This window comes from Apteryx rowi, unplaced genomic scaffold (genome assembly GCF_003343035.1).
Source record: "Apteryx rowi isolate R43461 unplaced genomic scaffold, aptRow1 scaffold_58, whole genome shotgun sequence".
Lineage (NCBI taxonomy): Eukaryota > Metazoa > Chordata > Aves > Apterygiformes > Apterygidae > Apteryx > Apteryx rowi.
The window spans coordinates 891535-918625 of NW_020450849.1; the positions used below are offsets into that span (position 1 = coordinate 891535).

The 27091-nt window shown below is 39.7% G+C and overlaps 1 protein-coding gene and 1 non-coding gene across 2 annotated transcripts; both read left to right on the plus strand.

Moving 5' to 3' along the window:
* Positions 1-12165: 12165 nt before the first annotated feature.
* On the plus strand, positions 12166-27091 carry EIF4G2 (eukaryotic translation initiation factor 4 gamma 2; the record flags this gene model as incomplete). Its single annotated transcript, XM_026082527.1, has 22 exons — positions 12166-12441; positions 14427-14491; positions 14656-14721; positions 15183-15308; positions 15692-15794; positions 16438-16569; positions 16678-16744; positions 16828-16979; positions 17424-17534; positions 18101-18184; positions 18265-18363; positions 18635-18776; positions 18869-19029; positions 19486-19599; positions 20389-20514; positions 20751-20855; positions 20935-21150; positions 21474-21732; positions 21969-22173; positions 22517-22728; positions 23075-23196; positions 23501-27091. Coding segments are annotated over 22 exons (3009 nt in total), but the record flags the coding sequence as incomplete, so codon positions are not given.
* Positions 19641-19802, plus strand: LOC112974019. The gene has a single exon (XR_003256139.1). It is a non-coding gene; the product is annotated as a small nucleolar RNA SNORD97 (small nucleolar RNA).

The following is a 27091-nucleotide window of genomic DNA, read 5'->3' on the forward strand; positions in this document are numbered from 1 at the left end:
ATCAGTGCTTGTTTCCAAGCTGTTTTGACTGTTGACAACTCAGTTTCAAGATAAACTGAATATGCATAATATATGCAGTACGTTTATATTTGGAGTTTACATCTGTATTTAGGTGAATTTGTAGATTATATATAGATAAGTATAGGGTCAGGCATGGATACATCAAAATGCTTAATACAAATATGGAGGGTTTTGTTTGGTTGCCTAGCAATAAGATCTGACTCCTGGAAGCTAACAAATACTGATTAGAGGCTGGAATATAATTATTTAATGCATCTAATACATTGTACAAAAAGGCACATAAGACTAAGAAAGGGAAATGCAAGGCCAGAAAAAGTCAACTCTATCCAGTGAAATCTATTCAGAAAATATGTGACAGAAACTACAATACCTAAATTAAAGAAAGCCTCAGTCTGTTCAGTCTGTCAATATTTTTCATTTTTCCTCTTCTTTTAGCAGCAAGTCTAATTCCATTTTTGCTAATGGATCTGGTTTTGAATTGCTTTGTCTAACTTTGCCCAACCCCCTAAACAGTGTTTGGAAGCTATATATAGACAGTTTAAAAAACTAAAATGGCTGAACATTATGGCATTCCTCTTCTTGGAAAATACAATCTGATTGTACTGGAATGTTTGATGACAGTTACTACACTGGTGGAGAGTCAGAAGTCCACGCTAGGGTTTCATTTGTTATGAAGAGTTTTAAAATTTCATTGTTGCCTTTTAATATGTTTATATGGTCTCATTTCTCAGTTCTTATAATATTACATGTGGGTTTTTTTTCAATATTTAAGAGGTGGAACTGGAAGGTCACAAGCTAAGGATAGTTAGTATACTACAAGCTGAGCACAGAGTGGAGATACTTCCTTCTTGGAGCAGTACTTACATTGATCTCTTTCCCCTAAAGTCTAAAYTGAAATTGATTAGTCTAAATTTCAAAATGGGAAAAGAGAGACCAGTGGATGGGATTTCAGCATTACAAGCAGTGTAGGCTTTTAATGCGCTATCCATGCATTATTTAAACTTGAAATAAGACATGTAGTAATTCTTTCTGCCCTTTCAAACCTCTTTAAAACATTCTTCTTTAACAAAGTCTTTCCACCAGTGCTTCCCAAGATTAGCTCCTGTTGGAGCTGTTACTTATCAGTATTTAATTAGTCTGCTTGTGACAGAAGCAGTCATCAGATTTCCCTCATTTGTTCTGTTACACCAGCATAAATCTAAAGTAACTCCACAGATTTCCTATGTGACATACTCAGGGTTTGTCTACACAAGGAAGTAAACACACAGTAAAATTAGTCTGAATTTATAGCACAGTACCCACTGTGAACTAATTCCCTGTGTAAACATTCTTACTACACAGAAAGCAAAGGCAGCATATCCCATTTTGGATATGGATTAAGTTACTTTGAACAAAGACAGTCCTAATAAAAGCCAAAGGTGTATTCACACTCCACAACACAGTGCTACACAAAAATAAATGAAACAAGTTTCACTATCAGAAGCAGCATATGTCCTCCATCTAGACCTACCTATCCTGCTTCTTAAATGTACCCCAATTTAATTTAGGGGTAGTTTTAGATACTCTATACAGTTTTGCACTATAGCATGAAAATACCCTTTGACTGTCCACAAAGTAAGTTTGTACAGCACAGCCCATAACCTTGTACTTACATAACACTAATTTTCCATGAAGTGAATTTGTTAATTTCTTAGTCTCCTTTCCCCAATTGTAGGATTAGTACATAGACTAATTAACTAGATCTTGATTTGTTCTTGTACTGTGACTCCTTTGTCCTTGTTATGGCAGTATAAAATACCCTTAAACAGCACATAAATTATATTTACTACGGGAAAGATCTTAATATAACAGGAATTTACATCACTAACATTTATATATTATTCAGACACTATAGTGATAGAAACTACACAAATACCTAAAAAATGACATGCAAGTGAAGATTTTGACATATGAATCACGGTAAAAAATTTAACCTGCGTTAATTTATTGAAATGTAAATCGATTGGCTATTTCATTACAGTACTTTCTGTATAATACTAATTTATGTATCTCTAATAATTGGATGAGCTGCATTCCTACCACCTGTATGTCAAAGGAACTAAGAGGCAATACTATTTATTGTCACATATCCCTCAGAGGACACTTCCTGTCTATGAGGATCTGTCAATAGGGAACAGATGGGCTGGGATGAAATGCATTGCTCCTAAACCTTCTTGCGCACCTCTACAATTCTGAGATGCACAAAAAAGTGCAGTCAACTGTCTCACTCATCTCTATAGCAGATCCTCAAAACAACTTGGCATTAAGGAAATCCATATAAAAATTCATAATCTTATTGGAAAAAAGCCGTAGAGGCACTGGGCGCACAGACTTGGCCCTGGTCTCTTACTGATTCTCACAAGTTCTGTACACATTCTGGGGTACTAACAGTGATTTCAGAGATTTTCTCAAAATGAACAATTTGGGTAGAAACCTCCAAGAGGGAAGTAATCTCCTTCCTCTAATTTCCTTGTCTGGGGCGACATGGTAATATTTGCACCTATCCTGATATCAGAAATACAGAATCCAAGTTTTACTTTTTTCCTATGTCATAAGAAATAATAGCTCGAGCTATTAACTTGACTATCACATGCGCCTGGAATTTGAGCACTGATCTGTTCTTCATTCCATTTTTTTTATTTCTTTTGCCATGTCAGAAGAAATGTATTGTATTAAGTTTGAAGTCTTAATTTATTGTGAAAGTAATATACGCCACAACCCAGTTTCATATCTCCACATCACCACCAGTTTAAAAACCATTCAAGATCTGCTGTCAATTACATAACAAAGACTACATCTAATTTGAATCGAAAGGAATAAGTATTTATAAACATATTTACACATGATACTCACTGCTTGCTAACAAATCCATTTTGCCTCATGCTGAGCTGACACATTCAGTGATTGATTCACATTAAAGAATCAACATATTGAAATTCAGATGCAGGATAAATCCTCCATTCACTTGCCAATAACTTGCTATGCAACCTGAAGAACTTGACAAGAATGGCAGAATGCTAAAATCATTTAATCAGTAACTTTCTTATAAAAAGAAATTGTCAGATATTAACAGTCCTGCATTGATAATCCTTAAAAACTGTTTTCTTGCAAGTAGGAGGATTTCACTGGCATTGATAATCAGTGCTGCGGTAAATTGTCAATGTACAGCAAGATACCATTATCTTACTTGGCGTGTAACAGGTTATCTTGCAGTTGACATTTTCTAATGCTTCATGCTGCACAGGAACCAAAACAGTTCACATCCCCAACCAAGGTCCAGTGATCCTGGTTGTTTATGGTCATTCCAGCGTGGAGAATGCAAAAGGGAGATCCTCTTTCAAGACTCAAGTGAGTCTTTCTACATTTCCACTATGAAATGTGATTACTGTTTTCTATCTTTTTATCTAAATTATTCACCAGCAAATACCCAAGTAATTGCCATAATAACTTCATCTGATAATATAAAATATTATCAAATACATATATGGCACATATATATATAGCCCAAAATATTGTTTTAATTTGGCCTAAAATTAAAGTGCATCAAGGTATTTAAATTCCACTCACTGTAGCATACAACAAGCTAGTAATGCCCCTCTTTCTTCAATTAGAGGTCAGTATGGTGTGCACTGCTTTAAGTGGTCTTCCCTTCTTCCTTCCGTTACCATCCACTCCACAAACCTTGCATTCATAATCTATTTCTAAAACCCCTTTCAAATATTAGCTATTATAAGGTCTGCACAAATTCTGCAACTGAGTAACAAAAAAGGCATTCTGGTGCATGAACACTCTATATGCTTACGTGTGCAAATTTGGAGATCTGTGTTCACAGTGTAAGCAACAACGCTTGAAACTGGGGTAAAGCAAAAGGGCTGTGCTCTCTCAATGTAAGCAGGAAATATCCATCCCTCTCTCTTTGTTGTCCTCTTAGCCAGGTAAGCCTCAGGCACATCCTGGCTGTGAGACAAGATGTTGTCCCTTTAAGTGAATTTCTGTGAAATCTCCCTCTTAAAAACCACTCCATGAAAGCAAATTCAGTAGTATAACAGTCTGACCACAAATTTTTAGAAGTAATAATTACAATTGTAATCTATTTCAATGATACATATGTTAGTCAATAGGTTATAATATCATACAGTGGAGTTGGCATCATAAGAGGCTAGATCATCAACCGACATCTAAAGCAGGCCAACAGCATTCTCAGGGTTTCTTCCAGACAACCAGAGTTGCAGTTACTAGGGATCCCCTTCAAGAGCTGAGTGACAGCAATTCTGAGAGGGGACAGCAGTAGTGACAGCTTCTTGCAAAAAGAAAGAACAGTTTGAAACATCAGTACCATTTGAATCCTGGGGTTCATTAATTCTGAGACCTTACTGGCCTAAAGTACAAACACTGAAGTGTTTTTTCTCTTTCCCTTGAGAGCTGACTAAGTCCCAAAGAAAACAATGTTTCTTAATAAAATTTACAGGGTTTACTAAAAATAACCTATGAAATTAAATTTAATCAGCTGTAATAAGCAGAGAATATTCTGGATATGACTTCACATCTGTATGTGAATACTGTAATGACGCTCTGCATTTTTTAAAGAAGCCTGAAAACTTCTTTTAGGTCCTTTCTGCCTCAAACACTTAAATCAATGAAATGACACCTTGAAAAAGCAGGAGTGACAATCTGTTTAATGACTGATCAAATTTTGAAGTACTAACAAGGATGTGTTTTTTGTTGAAATATCCCTGCTCTCAATAAAGGCTTTTATCTTGTGAAACCCATCTGTCCTGTAAAGCTTTCTGGAAAGAGACCCACTATCATAATGGAGGAAGTTGTTACAGACAAAAACTGCTTTTTATAACTTGGCTTCCAGGGCTTTGCAATCTTTGTTAACACACTAAAAACAGTAATAAATCAGCTTTCTTCTAATGGAGCTAGATTAAAAATCAGAGTTGGGTTGTCTGAAACAACTTCACTTTCTTTAAGCAAGCAAGCAAGTACCCCGTCACTCTGCTCTCAGCCACTTCTCTGAGTGCTGCTGCATTTCATGATTCAATAAAGTCAATAAATGAGTCAATGTAAGTCAATAAAGTATATAATATGGATAAGGTGCTGAGCCAAATTCATCCCTGATACAACTAACATTAAGTCAGTAGTTACAAGGCTATGTCCTTTTGTGTTTGCTCAGGGCCTAAAAGGAGTTCCACTGACAAAAAAACATAGTATTAGGAGACCACAGGAGGAAATAAAGGCTTTTGATGAGCTCAAGAGTGGTTTTCATGTCAGTCTCTTAAGTATTTCAACGCAAACATGCTCAGTTACTCTCACAGTAATCTAAACAATGTTCGACTTCATTTCTAGAAAATGTTGTAATTCAACGCAATGCCATCTCTGTCTAGGGATCCAGTTATTTACATCTGAAACAAACACATTATCTGTGGGCAGATATATTAACTTGGATTCACTGTATGTGTGACTTCTGTCCTGGACATATATCATGTAAGTACCTGAAAGCCTCATAAAATTCAAATCCTTTCAGTATACCATTTGTATTAACCCAAATAACTACCTAGTACACAATTACGCTCACTTGTATTTTCTCACTCTTAAAAAAAAAAATTTAGCTTCCTTCTCACCAAGAAAAAACAGAAACTAGCCCCAGCTGGAGATTTTTCTGAATACAGGTATTTTACCGTAAGCATATGTACAGCTTACCTTTCCCCACCATCTCCCCTCACCTTGTAACCCCTCATGAGATTGCTCCCCAACCATAATACATGGATTCCTGCAGTCCCCGTGGCTGCATGAGGCTGTTGCAAGGTGGCAAGGTCACACTGGCTCAGAACCAGCCAAAGAACTAACTTTTCATAATCATTTMTTTTCAGACCTCTCAATTTTATTCAAAATTGCAGAGGAGAGAATCTGGACAAATGGCACCACGTTTTTTAAGTACATCCCTAAAGTCTCTTTTACTGTTTGTTAATGATTATTCATCTCCTAATTTCACTAAACGTGAGTGAAGCTGGCTAGCTGGAATCAATTCTGTAATGCTGAAAGGCACTGGATTGCTCCAGAGAATTAAATATTTTCAATCCACAGAACATGTTTAACACTTTCTCCCGTAAGTTTTGGTATATGTCATAAATTCATGTCACATGAAGACAGAAATATCAGTTGGTTAATAAAAGCTAGCTTCAGCATATGACCTAGTTCTTTCTTAACATCTGGGGGTCTTCGGACGTGGGGCCTGGTTTAGGTCCCATTCTGATAATGGTTTTGGTTCTCTTCCTCCTCCTCTCTTCCCAGACTAGGTATAAGCAACAATCTGGATCTGAATGGGAAACAGGCACCTTCTCGTAATGCCTTTAGAATCCAAACTATTTTCACCAAAATAGGAAAAAATGATGTAATTTCAATGAGTAGCTGCCTTTGCTTTAAATTGATTAAGGAACAAAAAATGCCAATATGAAAATATTCTATAGAAATGCAACACAATTTTAACACAGGCTGGATATAATTTTAACATAGCAGGCTGGATATAATAAAGGGAACCACAGGTCAAACAATGAAAACACTGTCTACTGTAATCTAATGGTCTAATGTTCTTAAACCTATTTAAAAATGGAGGTTTGTAATAACGTACTCATACTTACAACAAGTAATAATCATTTTCGTTATTGTACAGGAAGATCTTGAACCTCTCTGACAACTAACTATGGAAAACAGAAGGACTTCACTGACTTCCAAAAGGTTAACCTAGATCTATAACCATTTGACTGATTTCTTGTGTTTTTGCTTCCTCTCGATGACTAAAAACGCTATGCAGATTTTCCTCGTCCTTCTTCTAGCTCAGGTGGAGCTTTGGTACCCAAATAACAGAAAATCTGGTCCTTACAGAAACCTAACAGATCATTAATGTTACTCTCTGTCATTAATTTAAACTATATTAATGGTAATCATTTAATGATAATTATTAAATATGAATGCTAACTTAATTTGTAAGAAGTCATGCTACATTTCTGCCAATGGAAATGTAAAGCAAACAGCAAAGAGTAGCTAAATACATCCTATAGAAACTCTTCCCTACAAGCAGCTAATAGTATATATATGTTCTGTGGGGTATTCCTAGTGTTTCCTAGACACACTCCCACAAACAAACTGTGACACAGCAGTTTTGGCAATGAAAAAAATATTACAAAAACTACATTGGTAACACAAAGTGCAGCATTTTAATAATAGTAAGTAACTTCCTACCTATGATTCAGTATTCAGCAATAATATATTTCTATAAGGAACAGAGTCTTGCTGTGCAGTATAGGATACTCTGATGCTCTTCCAGCTCAATCAAGTGTAATTTGTCAGCTCCATTAGGTGTTTGTGGTAAGTATTTCATATGGAAGGTGACTGCCACAAAACCACTTAAGCAGGCAAATTACAACGGAATTAAGCCAACACATTTTAAAATTGATACAAGGATTATTACTTTTTGAACACTGTACAATTACACAACAAAACTCACTGAGACATGGTATTTCAGGGGCCTAAATTAGGTGTCAAAATTAGACATTAATATAGAAAATTATAATACTAATGACTATAAAATGTACAAATGATAAACATGCTTTTAGGCAATTCAAACATTAATTGGCAGTTGCTAGGAGAAAGAAATGCTCTTCTCTTTACAAATAATGAGAATGATAAATTATAAAGCTTTCCTACCTGATTTTAAAGCTGGTGCTAGCTGATGTCAGAACAGAACACTGGACTATGTTGTCCAGCACAGTTACTCTGCTGATCCTGAAGAGTATGAACAGATCTGTCATTTTAAAAGACTGGAGAATGTAAGAATTTTGCAGCTTATATGTTTCATTGAACTAGACCTACTGAGGAGATAGTTGCTGTTTTTTTCCCAGACCACTCTGTGAACACACATGCAATTTTCCTCTTTGAAAATTATGACACTTTTGCATTGGAACAATTACATTGGCTCAGAATATTCACTGTTCTAAATAGGACTGTGAAAGCAAAGCAAGCTGGACTGTTACAGACATTGCCTCACTTTCTTTAGTTGCCTGTATAAACATTTACAGACAAAATACCAGTATCTCTGACACCTTAGTAGTAGTCCACAGGCAGTTTTCACTGGCTCATATAAGGTCACACCCTAAATATCTTTCCAAAATTTCTTACAAAGAATGACCATGAGAATGCATACAATTTTAACTCCTAGACTAATTGTTATACTCAAGAAAATCTAGTGAGTCTTCAGGGCCTGAAACAGAGAATGATGAGGAGAAATTCTTCAAATATATCTCATAGACTATGAAGGACCAGTTCTGAGCAGCAAGAACTCCGGATGCTGAGTTAAGGTATATGGAGCAACATTTCTAAAGACAACTGGATGAAAGCAAAATCACTGGTTTTAATAGACCCAAGATCCACTTAAATCTACTGAAAATGATTTTCAAAAGAAAGGGAAAGTGGAGAAGTGACCTCCCCAGTGTAGGGTTTAGAAGTCCAGCACTGTTTAGAAGGATTCAAATGCTATTGCCTCTGCGAGTATTGTTAAATCAGCCTCACTAAAGGTCACCACAGAAGATGCTTCTGAAGAAGAAATATATGCCAGTAAGTATTTTTCAAATTAAAATACTATAGAGAACAACCACGAAGCTTTATAAAGCACCTTCAGCCCATTTCTGCCATGTTGTACAAATTAGGCACTATATTACATGTGTTAGTGCATTTTTCCAAAACACAAAGCAAACAATTCTTACAATAGTGCATCTGCATGGGATACATGTGTTTTCCAAGTGTCACTGCATTTCTCTTCAGTAGAAGCGCAGAAAAGAAGTTACTTAAAAATGAAAAATATAGKTTTTTTTTCAGTTCTTTTTCCAGTCTTTCCTTCTACAGTAAAGATGTGCTTCAGACAGACTTTTATTGTAAGAAAAACTATTTATTTCGTTAAAATGCTGGTGTCAGCTTCCTCATTAATGGGTCAGGAACTATAAATCGTCTTGGAGAAGAGTTAGGGTCACAGGAAAAGGCAAACAGAAAAGCTGCTTGGAACGTAAGAAGGTGCACTAGGGAAATTGGCATGGAGTAAACTAGAATGTGAATTTTCAACAAATTAGCTACGCCACACTAATTCTCTATATGGATGCTTTGGTTCATGCTACGTCTACATAATGGGGCACTCTGTCTAAAACCCAGCCTAGCCAGATCCAGAACCAGTACAGCAACATGAACACAGTGATGAGATGCAATGTTGACTGGAGATGGTACAGTGCCACACTAGTGCAGCTACCCTGTTATCAGGACTCAGGCTACAATCTCCACCCAGCAGCGCTCAGCTTTGTAATCATCGCAATGTAATCTACCACACAGGATAAGTCAGGGTGATTCAAACTTGGCAGTAGCAAGGAAAAGCTCCCAGTTTTGGAAAGCTCCTTTCCCACATTTTGTGGGTTGTTTTGGTAGATGACAGCAGCCATTCTGGGTTCTGAGCTAGGCCACATGCACAGCAAGAGGCACTCCTCTTCCTCTCAGCCAGATGCTGCATCTGGTTCTGTGCCATGTAGCCTGCAACACAGCAGGTTCCTCATAGCACTTCTTTACAGACAAGCCCTCTCCTCCACATAACTAGTGACTGTGCACTTATGCTGAAATTATACATAGATTCTACAAGTTCAGACTGAAATCCAGAAACACCACTATGTCAATTGTAATCTAAGTTCTTTGAATTAAAGCATCACTAATGTTCAAGATAAGTGGCAAACAGAAAGGGGGAAGATACAGTGCAAAAAAGATGATGGACAATAAATGAGATAAGGCTACTAATGGGTGAAAGTTGCTACTGAAGCTGACAGCTATTGCATTGTTTGCTGTTTTTTCATGGAGTCAAGGGGGCAAACAGAAAAAAAACTCTTGAGGTAAATTTCTTACTGAATAACCATATAAGCAACTGGGCTGTTACATTCTCAGACATGAATAATAGTGCATCTTCCATATTAACTTATGAAATTTAAAAAGTAGGTGAGAGGTATAAGGCATTTCATAATTTCTTTTGTCCTCTGTACTATAGTTCATTGCCTTCATCTACTGTGCTAGTGGAGCTGGTATACAAAGCTGGCAAAGCGTGGCACAGATGTGAGAGAGAGCTATGAGCAGCCAATGGCAGGAACTTCTCAGGCTCCCACCTGCCAAAGCGCTGTGAACTATAGTATATATCCTGCTGATCTGAATGAAACTTAAACCTAACAAGAATACTTACAGGATTGAGGCCTGAACAAACAGTCACAATTTTAGTAAAACAATGATCATTTGCTGTTGCTCTCTTACCAAACAAATCTAGTTTATTTTTTCTGTTGCTATAGTAGTAAATATTTATAGTGTGCTTTAAAATAAGCAAATAAAAGGTGATACTTTAGTCTGTTAATATGCATTTACTATGCTTTGAAGGTTTTTCATCCTCCCCAAAAAAATATTTGCAAGAAAAATTCTCCTTTATTTTCATTTGTGGGGGTCTCTGCCTTATCCTGGGTTGAAATGCTTATCCTGGGAATGCCGCAGGAGAAYATTCTGCCATCAAAAGCAAAATAAAACCTTGCTTTCACATCAGTTTTTAAAACTTGCAAGTATTTTTATTACCATTTTTATTCTAAAATATTTGAGTAATATAACCTGGTTTTAATAATGTTTTAAATCTTGTTGGCTTTGCTGTTGCATCTCTGCCCATTGACCCCTTCTTTCAAACTGAATTGCAGTGATTTCAATGGAGTTCTGCACAGTTCTGTTCTTGCAGGTTCACATGCAAGCTACGTAAGTCCAGTTGTTGCAGTAATAAAATGACAATTGCTGAATGCAAAAAAAGTGTCATCATATACAAATTCTGGCTTGAAAAGTACCATTCATAGTTATGTCCACCCTTATGCAATGTGTGTGCTCAAAACTTGCTTTCAGAGAGTTTGTTCAAGATTTTCCATATACATATGTAAACTGTCCTCAATGCTTATGTGTATGAGATAGGGAAACCCATCTTGAATAATTTTTTTCCTAGATAAGATGAAGTATAAGAACTCTTATACGAAGGCACCTTTTAGACCTTATGCAACTCTTGGGACATAGCAGCACATTGTGTTGAAAGCATTACAAATGAGGTTGGCTCTGGGAAACTGCAAGTCCTGTAATATTATTTGTTTGGACTTGCCAACTGTACGGTTCAAGAGCTAGCATATGTATCACTTTCTCCCAGTCATCTGAATTATGAGTCATGCAAACTGAAAGCGGAAGGTGTATATGTATGAACAAAGCAGATGTGGACGTTTGGGGGGATCTGTTGCCAGATTTACTTTGCTCTTGTTTTTTTATCATGCCATACCTAGGACAAGTTAGTTTAATTCTTTAGAAAAGCCATGTAGCTGCTACCTCAGTGACAACCCAGGACTGGGACACAGCTGCCACTGAATGATAAAATTCCAGATTGGTAACTCTTTAGCAGTCTCCCATGACTCAAACTTCCACCTTCAGTTTTGTTTAACTGAATAGGAGCAAGAAAACCTCACCAGCTGACATAAAAATGGCTTCAAGAAGCCTGGTTGTACAAGGGTTGCTTGCAGGATGCTCTACCATGGATAGGACAGTTAACAGCTAAAAGCACATGCAGAAATACAGATAGCTTCCAAACCCAGAAAGCAAACCTGAAATTGGATCCATACACCCAGGCTCTTGGAGCTCAAATGGCAAGCCTCCTCCTTCGGATCTGATTGCAAGCTCAGGGCCACAGCCTACAGTCAGATAACGTTTTACCACAGCCTCAACCAAATCTGAAACGTGGTCACAGTGAAGTAAAATCTAGGTTAAAAAAACCCAACAACTTATGTATACACGCATATATATAAAGCCGTCCCTGCTGTGAACGTGACAGAATCAACTGTAACTCACACAGAATAACTTTGGGCCTCTAGAACTGGGGCTCTGTAATCGTTGAAGCACAGGAACAAACAGCGAAGGAGAGACGCAGCCAAGCTGTCTCCATTAACTGAGTACGCCACTTGCGCAGATTTCCCTTCACCCTTAGGCTCTCTCACCAACCACGCGGCGTAATCGCTTTCGTGAATACGGGTGCTGCACTGCGGCGGTGGTACTGTTCAACCAAACTTCCTCCGTCCTCCTCCCACTTCTACGTTAAGACCGCCCCGTCCCTCGGTTGCGATTGGCGAGGAGGGCGGGGCCCTCGGCAGCGATTGGCGGTTGTTAGACGGAGGTGGGGTAGGTTGCGTGAAGGGTAATAAAGTTAGTGGAGCGGCCTCACTGCGCGTTAGACGCGGCAGCGAGTCGGCTCTCTATGGAGGTGGCGGAGGGAAGCGTTGGGAGGTTGCTGCTCCTGCTGTGGTGACTCGGAGACTCGCCCTGTCTCGCGCGCTCCCCCCTTCCCCTCCCCAGCCCCGGTCCCCGGCTCCCTTCCCCTCCCCCCCCCTTCTCTTGCCTTTTCCCTTGCCCTTGGTAGCCGCCGGGATCCGGGGAAGCTGACAAGGCCTTAGGGAAGGTGAGGAGACCGCGGCTGGAGGAGAGCGCTCTGGGGCTGCCGGGGGGAGGGGGGGATTGGTACTGCTACAGCTGCTGCTTAAAATGGCGGCTCCCCGAAATGGCCGCCATTTTCTCGTCGGCTTCTCGCTTTCTTCCGCACAAAATGGCGGCTCGGGTCAATGGCGGCTTCTGGTGCCTGGACCCAGGTTACTGTGGCCGCTGAGCAAAGCGGGTAGACGCGATTGCCTGCCCCCGTCAGGCGGGGAATGGGAGCCGCGGAGCAGCGTTTGAGACTGGAGCTGATCATGGGCGGTGAGGAAAACCGAGTCGATTAGTGCCGCTTCGTAGTTCTGTCTTTCAGGATAGCGGATCAGCCGTGGGTCTCTAGCTACGACCTCCAAGGGGGGGGGGCGATGCCCGAGAGGCTAGTCCTTGGGAGAGCCGGCTCGGGACACGCGGCCGGCTGCGGTCCCCTTCCTTGGGATCCGCATTGCCCGGGGGGGGGGGGGAAATGCTCGTCCCCCTTCCAGGGTGGGTGGTGGGAGGTTTTCTGTTGTTGTTGTTCGTGTCCTCCGTGCCTCGTGGAAGGGAGAGAGGACTACAGGAAAGCTTGCTTTCTCTGTCGGCAGGAGCCTTGCCTCGCCCTTATTTCCTGTTGCGCCGTGGGCGGCGAGAACGGCGAGGGCGCTGCGGCGGGGCGATACTGGCTGCCTTTTCCCTGACCGGGGGGCTGGCGCTGGGAGCCGCGGTGGCGGGGGAGCGGAGCCCGCTCGCCGCCCTCCGAGAGAACAAAGAGCCGGCCGGGCCCCTGGCGGCGCCTGAACTTGGAAACGGGCGACGCCCGGCGCGGGGGGAAGGAGGGGCGCCGGGAGCCGGCGGCTCCATGCGGATGCAGCAGGGGAGCGGCTGCGCCCGCGGGGGGCGCCGTTGCGCTCCTCCCTCTCCCGCAGCCCTTTTGTTCGGCGGCGGCGGCCATGTTGGGTGCCGCTCCTCGTGCCCGCGGCGTGGGCTGGCGGCGGCGCGCGGGGAGCCGCTGCGGCGCCACCGAAATGGCGGCCGCCGCCGCTTAACGAGGAGCGACGCGTCTCGGGCTGCCGCGGCCGTGTTCCCTCAGCGCGATAGCGTCTCGGAGCTGATCTGTGGCGCCTCGAACACAGGAGGCCTTCCCCCTGCTCCCCAGGCGTCTCTATCGCTGTAGTTAGCTTTCTGCGACACTACTACAACGAAATTTTTCTTTACTGTCGTGCAAGATAAAACCGGTGGGGGAGGTGTCCCCCCTCTCTCCTTAATTTAGTAGCGTATTGGCTCATTTCTCATGTGCGATACGTCCTTTCTACTGTATTAAGCAGACACTTGTGATTTGGTGCTCTTCACATTAAAACGAGTGTTGCACTTAATGTTGCCATAATTAATTAAGCATATCAGTGAAGGATTCCTTTAGTTATGCTGTGTAAGTGTAGAAACACTCGGCCATTAATGATTGAACTGTTGCTGAACACCAGCGTTATACACAAGTTCTTGGGGTTGACATAGGAGAAAGCTTCTTAAAGGCATTTCTTGGTCTTAGTCCATCCATTCCCCCCAGCTTTGGAAAACATGGCAGTGATGATTAATTTGGCTTTCCTGTTAGTATCCTGAGTATTAAACAGATAAGAGTTTTCTTGTCTTCTAAGTTTAATGTTTGGTTCCCCCCCCAAGTATTTGGCTGTACTGGTGTATTTTTATTGATGGGAAATGCTTTAAGTTAAATACTATGGTTGCTAGTAAAACGACTGTAATATGAATGCTTGATTTGTCTTTCTAGGTTTTGTTTTTCCCCACCCCGTCAATTTAATTTTATTCTTTTGAAGATTCTTCGTTGTCAAGCCGCCAAAGTGGAGAGTGCGATTGCAGAAGGGGGTGCTTCTCGTTTCAGGTACTACTGCTTTCTTGGTTTGATTAACACTTGGCAGTGGAAACTTTCTGAGGAAGGTTAAGTTTCTTTTTTCATGTTAGGTAAAAGAATTAGTCCAATACTGATGTGTTACTGAAAATTCTGGGATTTTGAACTTATGCAAAACTACCCAATTGTTTTAACAGTGCTTCTTCGGGCGGAGGAGGTGGTAGGGGTGCACCTCAGCACTATCCCAAGACTGCCAGCAACAGGTATTTAATCTTGCTCTTTGAATAGGCTTTTAAGGCAGAGAATGCGTCATAGTGAATGCTGAGGTCATGATAGGGTAGCTTTATTAAATGTATACAACGAATGCTTACTGAGTTGGTGGTAAATTTCATAAGTTAACTTTGTTATTCAGTCTGTCTGAATCTGTTTGTGTCATGATATCAAGTGGACAGGGTTTTTGTTTCATGTATTTTGCTTCTAAGATTTAGAGAAAGGATTCTGATGTTTTGTTTTGTATATGTGGTGGACTTTTTTCCTCCTACTGTTCAGTGAATATTTCTCTATGCAATAGATGTTGAACTGTTGCTAGGGCTGATTAGGTGTGTGCTGTTGTCAAAAGTAGTAATGGAATTACTGTCTGGGTAAGGCAGTACTGAAAGGTGAAAAATGCCAGTTCTTGAAATTGCTTGTTTGTTTAAACAAACTGTTCTTCAAAACTTTACAGCGAGTTCCTGGGGAAAACCCCAGGGCAAAACGCTCAGAAATGGATTCCTTCACGAAGCACTAGACGAGATGACGACTCCGCAAATGACAAAGAACGACATGATGCAATCTTCAGGAAAGTAAGAGGGTAAGTTCTCTGAAGATCCATTTTTCCTTATGAATATGAAAGGAAAACATGAAAGTCTGGGAGCTCTTTGGGTGTTTTTTTTTCCTGATTTGGAATGAGACAGAAACCAATGGGCCAGCAGTAGCAAACACTTGCTGTGCACTATAAGAAGTCATTCTTTTGAGAGAATTAGTTTTCTGCATGGTAACACTTTAAAACAAACACACTCCAGTGTCTGAACAAACGCATGCCAGTGTCTGGCTGAATGGAAAACTTGCCCTTTTTTTTTTTACCTTCATAGTTTGCTAAAGAAAAATCGGGTCTTACCTAAAATTACTTGTACCATGTTTGCAAGATCTGTAATTAATTACACTTTTTTTCCCCCCCCCTCCCTGCTAATTTAGCATACTAAATAAGCTTACTCCTGAAAAGTTTGACAAGCTATGCCTTGAGCTCCTCAATGTGGGTGTAGAGTCTAAGCTCATCCTAAAAGGGGTCATACTGCTGGTAAGTTGGGGGTGATTGTGTGCGTGTTTAATATAGTTTTCTTACGTGGTTAGAATAGAGTTTAATATTTCTGATTGGGGCACAGAAGTTGTGTGGCTGATCCTGTGTTTGATAATCCAAACAGAGGAATATCAATCCCTTTTATTGTATAAGTGGTGTATATTGGGGGGGATAGACTCTAACTTTTCTTTTAGACTTAGAATTACTAAACATCACAAGAAACCTTTTTTTCTTGACCTTGAGACACTAGGTTTCAATCTGCCTTCTCCCCTCCCCATCCCCTATTTATTTGCTGATCAAGCTTAATTGTCTTTAAAAAGCAACCACTGTGATCTCTTCATACACTGGTTATAACCATCATGTCATTTTCATGTTTTTTTTCACATGAGATCAGATTGGTGAGAACTTGGATGCTGTGATGGTCAACTCCCACTGTCCTTTTCATTTGTTAAAGATCATAGAAGCTCTTTAGTAGCCCAGAGTAGCTTTTTATCTTGCTTCAGCATTAAGAATCCTGTGTTACACATGACCTTTTAAAATCCATTATTTCTGTATTGCAATAACGAAATAGCAAGAAACATTTAGACGTTTTGTGTCAGATAGAATGGTGTTTCCAGTAATGTAGTGAAAAATCTTTATTTAGATCGTAGACAAAGCCCTTGAAGAGCCCAAGTATAGCTCGCTTTATGCTCAACTATGTCTGCGACTGGCAGAAGATGCACCCAACTTTGATGGCCCATCAGCAGAGAGTCATCCAGGACAGAAGCAAAGCACAGTAAGTATTTTTTTTTTCTTTCTCAACCTGAAATGATTAATATTGTTAGCATGGATAGTTGCACTGACTTGCTTCTCTATTCTTTTGTCTTCGTTCTCTTTTGTTTAGACATTCAGACGCCTCTTAATATCTAAACTTCAAGATGAATTTGAAAACCGAACCAGAAATGTTGATAGTAAGTTTTAAAACCACTTTGATGTAGAACCTGCTTCTCTTCTGTTTTCACAGCCATGTTTAACAGGTTTCTTTGTTTTCCAGTCTATGATAAGCATGATGGTCCCCTCCTCCCTGAGGAGGAGGAACAGAGAGCGATTGCCAAGATCAAGATGCTGGGGAACATCAAATTCATTGGAGAACTTGGCAAGCTTGATCTTATTCATGAATCTATCCTTCATAAGTGCATCAAAACAGTAAGTATTCAGATTTTGTTAAAAGCAAAATATTATTTTGAACCTAGAACTTTGAAATACTTCTACTACATTAGGAATCTTGGAGCATAAAATCTCATGAAATGTTTGTCAGTTATACATGCCACACTGCTTCAAAGAAACAGTCTTTTGGTTGTCTGATTAAAAAGTAAAATTATTTTTTTCATTTAAAGCTATGGGAGTTGTGTCCAAGTGAAGGTCTAGTTTGGCCTAGACAGAAGTACTACAGATACTTCAAAGTACAACAGACTTGCATGATAAACAGTTCAATTTGTAGTTTCTAATTTTCAAGTCAGTTGTCATCAGTAAGACTACTGACAGGTTAACATGTTTCTGTAGTACTAATCCTTAGATAGAAAAGTCACTTATCGTAAGATGTAATTTATATTGTGTTTGAAAAATCCTGATTCCCTCTTAATATTCCAGCTTTTGGAAAAGAAGAAGAGAGTCCAGCTCAAAGATATGGGGGAGGATTTGGAGTGCCTCTGTCAGATAATGAGGACAGTGGGACCTAGGTTAGACCATGCAAAAGCCAAGGTATGTGTGTATCCGATGCAGCCATTAAACTAGTTAAAATCTACAGCTTTAGTTGCCTGAACTTTCTGCATTCTGTGTTCTGTTCTTAAACTGAAATCTGACTTTCTGAGAGCTAGAAGACAGTGCCACTATTGTTCCTGCATCAAATCTCTTCATAGCAGAAGGTGTCAGTCTTGGAGGTGCCTTTAAAGCTTTTTTCAAAATATAAGTATGGTTATTACTAGACATTCATAAAAGCAAGATGTGCTGTTTTTTCTAAATCTTACTTGAAGGAACATGTTGAAAAAATTACCTCTTGTAGARAACTAGGTGGTGTGACAGATGCATTTTTGCACCTTGGCTTGCGAGCTTTGAATGTAAGGGTCCCTAACAGTATCATAGTCATAGAAGTGAATTCATTGAGACATGTTAAGCTGGACTGCCATCAAGGAGACACGAGATGGCAGGAAAGGGCAGTCTGTTCATTATGTGATCTTAAATGTTTTGGATGTCATCGCCTTTCCAGGTGCTAYTCCAGATGTTGTTAGAACTAGTTCTCATTTGTAATGTCACTCTTCTTCCCCCAGTCCTTAATGGATCAGTACTTTGCCCGTATGCGCTCCTTGATGTCAAGTAAGGAATTGCCAGCAAGGATTCGTTTCCTGCTGCAGGTATGAAGATAAAATTGCTTAACTGCTTTTTCTTGTGAATTTGCATTGAAGCCTTTCCTAATAATTCATTCTGCTCAAAGGATACTGTGGAGTTGAGAGAACACAACTGGGTTCCTCGCAAAGCTTTTCTTGACAATGGACCAAAGACTATCAATCAAATCCGTCAAGATGCAGTAAAAGTAAGTGTTTCTTGTAAACTTTGTGCTTGGCATCTGCTTAAGCCTTGGAGGGAATCCTTAGTCTAGTGACTCCATGTCACAGATTTCGTTCTCTGTACACATAATTATTTGTATGCATAATTAGTTCTGCTTTTGCAGCAGTGTGTAGATTGGGCTGCAGTAAGTGGTTAAGAGTTAATATCACTTGGACTTAAAAACAGGACAAAATCAAACTTTTGCACTCCAGGGACTATTACTTTGACTTGACCAAAAACTAACTCCTGTTTTAAAGGATCTGGGAGTCTTTATTCCTGCTCCTATGTCTCAAGGAATGAGAAGCGACTTCTTTCTGGAGGGACCGTTTATGCCACCCAGGATGAAACTTGACAGGGACCCACTTGGAGGGCTTGCTGATATGTTTGGACAAATGCCAGGTATACTGAAACTAAAGGCTGATGTGATGCCCACAGCTGTACTGTATTGAACACCACAAGAACTAAAACTGGTTTCTGTCATCTTAATATAGGTAGCGGAATTGGTACTGGTCCAGGGGTTATTCAGGACAGATTTTCACCCACCATGGGACGCCATCGTTCAAATCAACTTTTCAATGGCCATGGGGGTCACCTCATGCCTTCTGCTCAATCCCAGTTTGGAGACCTAGGCAAATCTTTTCTGAAAAGTCAGGTAAGGATAATGTTGTCAACAGAGTGACTCAAGTATTTAGAAGCTCTTCTATGGATGCGTATGTTATGGATTGTAGTCTACTTGTGTTGAAAGACTTCCTCAAATTTGATTCTGATAAGAACTGATGCTCAGCTGATACAAAAATTCTAAACCATTTCTTAAATTGTGCAAGAGATGCAAGGAATACACTTTTTTTACTGCAAGAAAAGGTGCATGTGGCTTTGGTGGGTCAGAATGGTGTGGGTTTTTTTGGTTTTTTTTTTTTGGTTTTTTTTTTTTTAAAGGTAGCCCTGTTTTTAGGGATAGATGCTACTTTCCCACCACCCCTGCTCCTTCTTTCTCCCTTCCTGACAAATAGAATCTTTGTTCCTCTGGTCCCTCTGGTACTACTTACCATATGATGTACGCCACTCCATCATCTGCACTTCTTTCTCTATATCTCCCTTTCTGAAATAGGGGCAAAGCCAACTCTACCATAACCAGAATCAGGGACTCTTATCCCAGCAACAAGGACAGTCGAAGGATATGCCACCTCGGTTTTCTAAGAAAGGACAGCTTAATGCAGATGAGGTACATTACATGCCTACATTACTTAAAGCCTATTCTAAATATTGCCCAATGATTATAGCAAGACGCGTTATTATGAGGACTAATGCTGGAACTCTTTTTCCTCCTCCTACTTCTCCTTCTTTGTCCCTTCCTCTTTCACCTTGCCTCCTCCCTTTCCTTAGGGTATCCAGCATCCTATGAGCAAGACTGAGATATGAGGGCAATTTCTTGGGGTGTCCCCTCTTTCCCCCCACACCTCCCCAAGAACACTACTCTGACATCAGTTCCCATGCATCATATTGATAACAGTACATTTAACTGAAGCTTCAGATTCCTAAACTTTAGAAAGCCTGAAGTGCTGGACCAGGTTCAAAAACTTTTTTTTTTTCCCAACTGGCTAATAGACAATTTCAAGTGCAGAGTAAACTGCATTGTTATTTTGAGTAGGTGTTAAACTTGTATCTTGATTTCTGAGCAATTGGTAGAGCTTTATCTTAGCAATAAACTTGTCAGCAAACAAATGCTAAATATCTTCTTGGGTCTCTAACATACTGCATCTAAAATGAGCAATTCTGGATCTTGATATAGATGGAACTAAGAATCAATAACTTGAAGCAAGCTGCAGTTCACTGAGTTATGCTTTTGGGGGCATTTCAGTACACCTGTGGCTTAGTCTGGACTTGAGTGTTAACACTGTAGAATCTGAAAATACATGGTTTAGCACAATCAGTTGGTGTGAGTCCATGGCTGTTTAGTCTTTGCCAGAGTAATTAAAAACAGTTTGAGGTTTTTCTGACTGTCTGTTTACAGATTAGCCTGAGACCTGCTCAGTCTTTTCTAATGAATAAAAACCAAGTGCCAAAGCTTCAGCCCCAGATAACTATGATTCCTCCCAGTGCACAACCACCACGCACTCAGACACCACCTTTGGGACAGGTAAATATCAAAATTACTATATTAACTATGTTTGCTTATTGCATGTGTGCAAAACTTGGTCTGGTTCCTAGCACAGGAAGGGGGAGAGGTTTTCCTTGTGAAGCATAGAATCTATGAAAAGAATGTATGAGAGAGCAAATTTAAGTATGTACGAAGGCAGCTCAGTTCAAATTTCTTTGAAATCTAATGTTAGAGATGTATACTTCAAAGAAAATTTCTGGAACTATCTCTTTCAGCCTCCTCAACTTGGACTCAAAACCAATCCACCGCTTATTCAAGAAAAGCCTGCAAAGACCACCAAAAAACCACCTCCTTCTAAAGAGGAGCTGCTTAAGCAAACTGTAAGTTGTTACCATGTGTCTAGAAACTTTGTATGCTTTAGAAAATGGGTATTTCAGTTGTCTTTTTTCCTTTTTCCAGGAAGCTGTTGTGACTGAGTATCTGAACAATGGAAATGCTAATGATGCTGTCAGTACTGTGAGAGAAATGAGAGCTCCAAAACACTTCATTCCTGAGATGTTGAGCAAAGTAATCATTCAATCCCTAGATCGATCAGATGAAGACAAAGAAAAAGCTAGTACTCTGATCAGCTTACTCAAACAGGAGGGAATAGCCACAAGCGACAACTTTATGCAGGTACTACAGTCAAGTAGCCTTACAGTCCTTGTTGCTTTGCTGTTCATGATGTCTCCTTTGGATAAAGGCAGCCCTACTTGTAAAGCTTTGAGTTTACTTTTTTGAAAATGTTCGAAGTCTTGTGGATCTAAGGAGGTGGAAGCAATGTATGTAGTAAGACTGTGAGGAGCATAGAAAGTGATTAGGGAACAACTGTAAGCATGGGATTGCAGAAACTGACAAATGATTGAACAAAAATCCTGTCAAACACAATATAGTGCAAATATCACTACACGCAAGAAAAAAGTACTTCAGTATTCTAATATGCATTTACTGCTTCTCAGGCATTCCTAAATGTATTGGACCAGTGCCCCAAACTGGAGGTGGACATCCCATTGGTGAAATCCTATTTAGCACAGTTTGCAGCCCGTGCTATTATTTCAGAACTGGTGAGCATTTCCGAACTGGCTCAACCACTGGAAAGTGGCACCCATTTCCCTCTCTTCCTGCTTTGCCTTCAACAGTTAGCTAAGCTACAAGATCGTGAATGGCTAACAGAATTGTTCCAACAAAGCAAAGTGAATATGCAGAAAATGTTACCAGGTAAGAGTTACTGCATAGCTTTTATGGCTGCTCATGTTTCTGTGTGTGTATGTATAAACTTCAAAGTAAAATAACATGTAAGGGTATTCTGATTTTTGCAGTCAACTGTCAGGATTCTTTAATGGTGATGGGGTTCAAGTTGTGGAGTTGTGGTTAAGATGTGGACTGTTGATTATAGGTTTCAGTTAACACCAATGCTTAAGTGTGTGTGGTTTTAATTTTTCTTTATTCTTCAGAAATTGACCAGAACAAGGACCGCATGCTGGAGATCTTAGAAGGGAAGGGACTTAGCTTCTTATTCCCGCTTCTGAAACTGGAGAAGGAACTGCTAAAGCAAATAAAATTGGATCCATCCCCTCAAGCCATCTATAAGTGGATTAAAGATAACATTTCACCCAAACTTCATGTAGATAAAGGATTTGTGAATATATTGATGACCAGGTAAGAAACTTACCTTGGTGTGATTCAGGCACAAGTTATTTTGCTAAGCTACCAGTAATATATTTTATCCTCTTTAAAGGCTGAAGTGTAGCTTTGTGCAGAATAAGATTGTATAGACTGAAACTGAGATGAAAGTTGTCTTAGGTGATCTTTGCCAGTACAACAACTGTTAATAGGGAGGAGCAAGTTTCCAAGCTTGAGTCAGTTGGAAGTCTTCCTTTTGGAACAGGAGGAGAAACTAATTGAGGGAACATTCTCCTTTCTAAAACACTTCAGAGCTTTAACAGAACACAGAATATCACTTGTTTTACAAGATTTTTACCCCTTTTTTTTTYCTTTCCAGTTTCTTGCAGTATATTTCTAGTGAAGTAAACCCACCTAGTGATGAATCGGATTCTTCATCTGCTCCTTCTAAAGAGCAGCTAGAGCAGGAAAAACAACTGCTTCTGTCCTTCAAGCCGGTAATGCAGAAGTTCCTCCATGACCATGTTGATCTGCAAGTGAGTGCTTTATATGCACTTCAGGTGCACTGCTACAACAACAACTTTCCGAAAGGTAGGGATATGGTAGCTTCAATGGGGGTTCTTTGGCTTCAGTAAAACACAATACTAAACATAAAGATAACAGATGCAGTGCTTTTTTTGCATGTTAACGAGATAGTTTGCATATTATCTAAAGTGCATGTGGTGAAAGTAGTTGGATGTCCTGACTGGAATGTGTTTAAAGATGGTGTTACATAATTTTTATATATATAATATAAAGAACTTAGATGTAGCCTACTCAAATGAAGCTTGTTTGCTTTTGTCTGTATAGCTTTCAGGTTGTTAAGTTTCATGTTGTCAGGGAAACTGTTCAGAAGCTTATAAAGCTAACATGACATTTAAATTGAATACTTCCATAGGCATGTTACTACGCTTCTTTGTCCATTTCTATGACATGGAGATCATTGAAGAAGAAGCCTTTTTGGCATGGAAAGAAGATATTACTCAAGAGTTTCCAGGGAAAGGCAAAGCTTTATTCCAGGTAAATGTGCTTACATTCAAGTAAGCATAATTCTTCTGTCCTCAAACACTTCAGCACAGCAGAGATCGCACTTTAGAATGGTGTTTAAAGACTTTTTAATATCTAAAGTCTTTATTGAGCCTTTTGCTAGAAAGGAGCAAGGCAAGCTGGTTTTCTTTTGCGTTGGGGGTCATTGTTAGAGACTMCATGTAGTACAAAGTATGGCTGAAATACTTTTAAACTGAGCTTGCAGGGCAAGGGGGCAAGTGTTCTAAAAAAACAGGAAGTAATTTCTCTGCCCTAAACTGGTTTTATGTAACTGCAGGTAAACCARTGGCTAACCTGGCTGGAAACTGCTGAAGAAGAAGAATCTGAAGAAGAAGCTGACTAAAGAACCAGCCAAAGCCTTAAATTGTGCAAACATACTGTTGCTATGATGTAACTGCATTTGACCTAACCACTGCGAAAATTCATTCCGCTGTAATGTTTCACAATATTTAAAGCAGACGTATGTCAGTAGGATATCTTCTGCAAAAGGTTTTTGTAGTATGTCTTAATAGTCTACAATAAAAATATTTTAGAGTATCTTTAATGTTTAGGTAACAGTGTATTAGCAGCATGCAATAATTACATCATAAGTTCTCGAGCAGAAGCAGTCTATTGCAAGGGTCGTCTTTGCTGCCAGTTATCATAGGCTGTTTTTAAGTTAGAAAACTGAATAGCAACACTGAATACTGTAGAAATGCACTTTGCTCAGTGTAATACTTGAGTTGTTGCAATATTTGATTATCCATTTGGTTGTTACAGAGAATCCTTAACTGTAATCAATGGTTGTTGCCGTAATAGTATATTGCCTGTATTTCTACCTCTAGTAATGGGCTTTATGTGCTAGGTTTTAATATCTTTGAGCCTGGGCAAGTGCACAAGTCTTTTAAAAAGAAACAGTTTACTTGCACAAAAACTGATCAGCTTGGAAAGATGGTTTAATGCCCTTTGGAAGAGGTTTTTGTGGGTGTGAAACATGAAATRGTGAGAAATTTTGAATTGGTCCCTCTATTATAGTATTGAAATTAAGTCTACTTAATTTATCAAGACATGTTCATGCCCTGATTTTATATACTTGTATCTTATCAATAAACATTGTGATACTTGACTTGTTTCTGAATGTCTCCCAGTAGAAGAGTGTTGAAACGAGTCTACTTGCTGAAAGAAACATCAGCAGGAGTTGACTTAGACTAGGACCAGTTTAAGATTCTTTTAATATTAAATTTGTCCAGCAAGCCAATAAACCCTGTGTAAGGTCACAGACAAGCTTAGGCCCTGCAGGCTTGCTGTGACAAGAAGAAAATTGGTAGAGCAATTCTATTGGACAAATAGTAGGAAGGAGGTTGCATGTTCTGGTGTACTTTTTTTTTTTTTTTTAATAAGGGTGCAGTTGCTTTGTAACTTTCCAAGGCTTTAAACTTTCCCCAGGTCACATATGTGCTTTTTAACCAACTGGCACTGACTGTTACCTGCCTGTTTCTCAAATAATCAATTTGGCAAAAGTTAAACAGTATAACGAAGTTACATTATATAGGCTTGAGATGTCATCTGTTAAATACTTAAAACCTTATTTCCTGGAACCTTGACTCTAATGAAATGCTTTTTGTCCCCCTGCCCCCCTCACTGGTGTTCATGCTTTAACTGTTAGGAGGTGTGGTGTGTTTGTAACAGAAAAATAGTTTCTTTACTGAAACTTCTGTGCCAGAACTGGAAGTTCTCTGAACTAGGTAGAGTAGGAGACACCACTGGAAATCATGGAAGGGCTTGCTTTGAGGGAGGGGTAGTTTGCATTTTATGTGCCTTAAAGTGCTGTGACTGGGGGGCAAGGGGGAGGCAGGGTCTAATCTCTTTCACTGGTAACTTACTGTGAAAGAAGGCTTCCTAACTTGCAGTTAGAAGTTTACTGAGAACTCTATAACCCCTAAGGTGAATTTGCTTCAGTGAGTCTCTTCAGATATGTCAGTAGTTAGCTGAGGACAAAGTATTGGATATTCTGCATCTGTATGGTGTATAGCCCAAATGAAGATACTGTGCTGCTGTAAACCAAGTAACTTCCACAAAAGATGTCCACTTCTTGAATTGCTAAGTGGTTCTTGAGCACTTACTCCTTGCACAAGAAAAACTACACTAAATTGTTATGCGCTACTGTTTCAGTTATGTGGCATATCTAGCAGTAAATAGGACAGTAGAAGGACTTMTTTTCTTTTGATTCCAGCTTTCTTAAGATGGAAAGGAAGTAAAAGGACTAAGTTTAGTACAGCAGCTTAGGGTGGGGATCTGGATGCCAGGATCTAATGCTGCTGATGTGCTAGCAATTTCTAATAGTGAAGCTCAGACTGACAGTGGGAGGCCTCCCAAAAAAATTTTTAGTGGAACATTTTTCTTCCTGCTTGCTGCCCCCCCACCCCCTCCAATCTTTGTCAGCTTTCACAGACTGAAGATTACTGTGCTGCCTTTTTCTATCTGTTGAGGAATATAATTGATATATGTATATCCTAGATTAGCAGAGGCTATGGTAGTTCAGCCTTGCTTTCATCTTTATTCTCAAATTAAGATACTTTTCAGGTAGATGACTGCTCTACTTGTTAAGGTTCAGCAGACAACTACCATGTATTGGGACAAAGGAACAAGTGTAGCTTCTGAGGGTTCTCTCCTCCCCCCTGCCCCCACCTGCCCCCYATTACTTGCAAGTTCTGCTGTTCTTGATTTGCGTGTGGAGGGAGTAGTAAGACTGACTGTTGCAAGACTTAGCATTAATTTTTCTGTAACAGGGTTGCATTTCACTAAATGAGTGAGTTACTTTGGATCTGTTCAGTGGTGCATGCCATTAAAATGCTATGTTACACCTTCAAGTGTAGGCTGCTGGATGCACAATGCCCCTCATTCCCAAGTGCTGCAAAGCTAATCATGGGGAAGAACCCCAATTCAAGAAAGTACAGTACTAACTGATAAACTCCAGCTAAGTGTACAGTAGAGGTGAGAGTAAAAGGCAACAGTAGAATAAGCGGTGCAAGTGGAACAATATTGTAGCCAAAACTATTGGAGAATAGAACCAGAACTTGCTCCTGACTTCTGCCTGGGTTTTGGAGAAGGCTAAGCTGGCAGTCTGGCTTCTCTGTGCTTAGCTGCCATCTGTAGAAGGTCTGAGTAGTGTGATGAAGCTTGTATTCTTGCCCAGTCTTAACTGTAATTACTAGAAGCTTATATAACCGAATGTGTGCATGAAGGCTTTGCTTTTTGGATTGTTTGTAACTGTTACTGAGTTTAGAGCAGGTAAAATACACTTCTGTTAGGAAGAGTGAAATTCTTTAAACAAGGAACCATGCATACCAATGTACATGAAGTGTGCTTGAAATTGCGGAATGGGGAATATACAGTAGAAAATACCACTAAATTGTGAAGCTGCTCTCCATCATGAGAGGTTACTTGTAAAGTTTATATGCATTTGGTATGAACAGATCTGGTCTCTTGAAACTGGTGTAACAGCTCTTTTAAAAACAAAACAACAGAACTGAGGTGTATACTCAGAAATCATACTGCCACAGATAAGGAAAAAGCTCCTTAATTTGTTCTTTTGTTACTTGTTAAATTTTTAGTACTGTACTTTGCTAAGTCAGTGCAACTAATCAGGAAAAGAGGATAAGGGTTGTTTGCTCTAACTTGTGTGTGGCTTTTAACTACAAGTTGCATTATGTTTTAACTGTAAGTAGAACCCTTTTAAAAAGAGTGAAATTGTTATCCCAATTCAACCAATGTAAATGTGATCAATGATAATGATTTTTTAGTATTAAGAACTTTGTTAAATGTTAGGTATAACATTACAAGCACATCAGGATTGGAGGAAAAAATATATTAAACTGTTTCAAACATG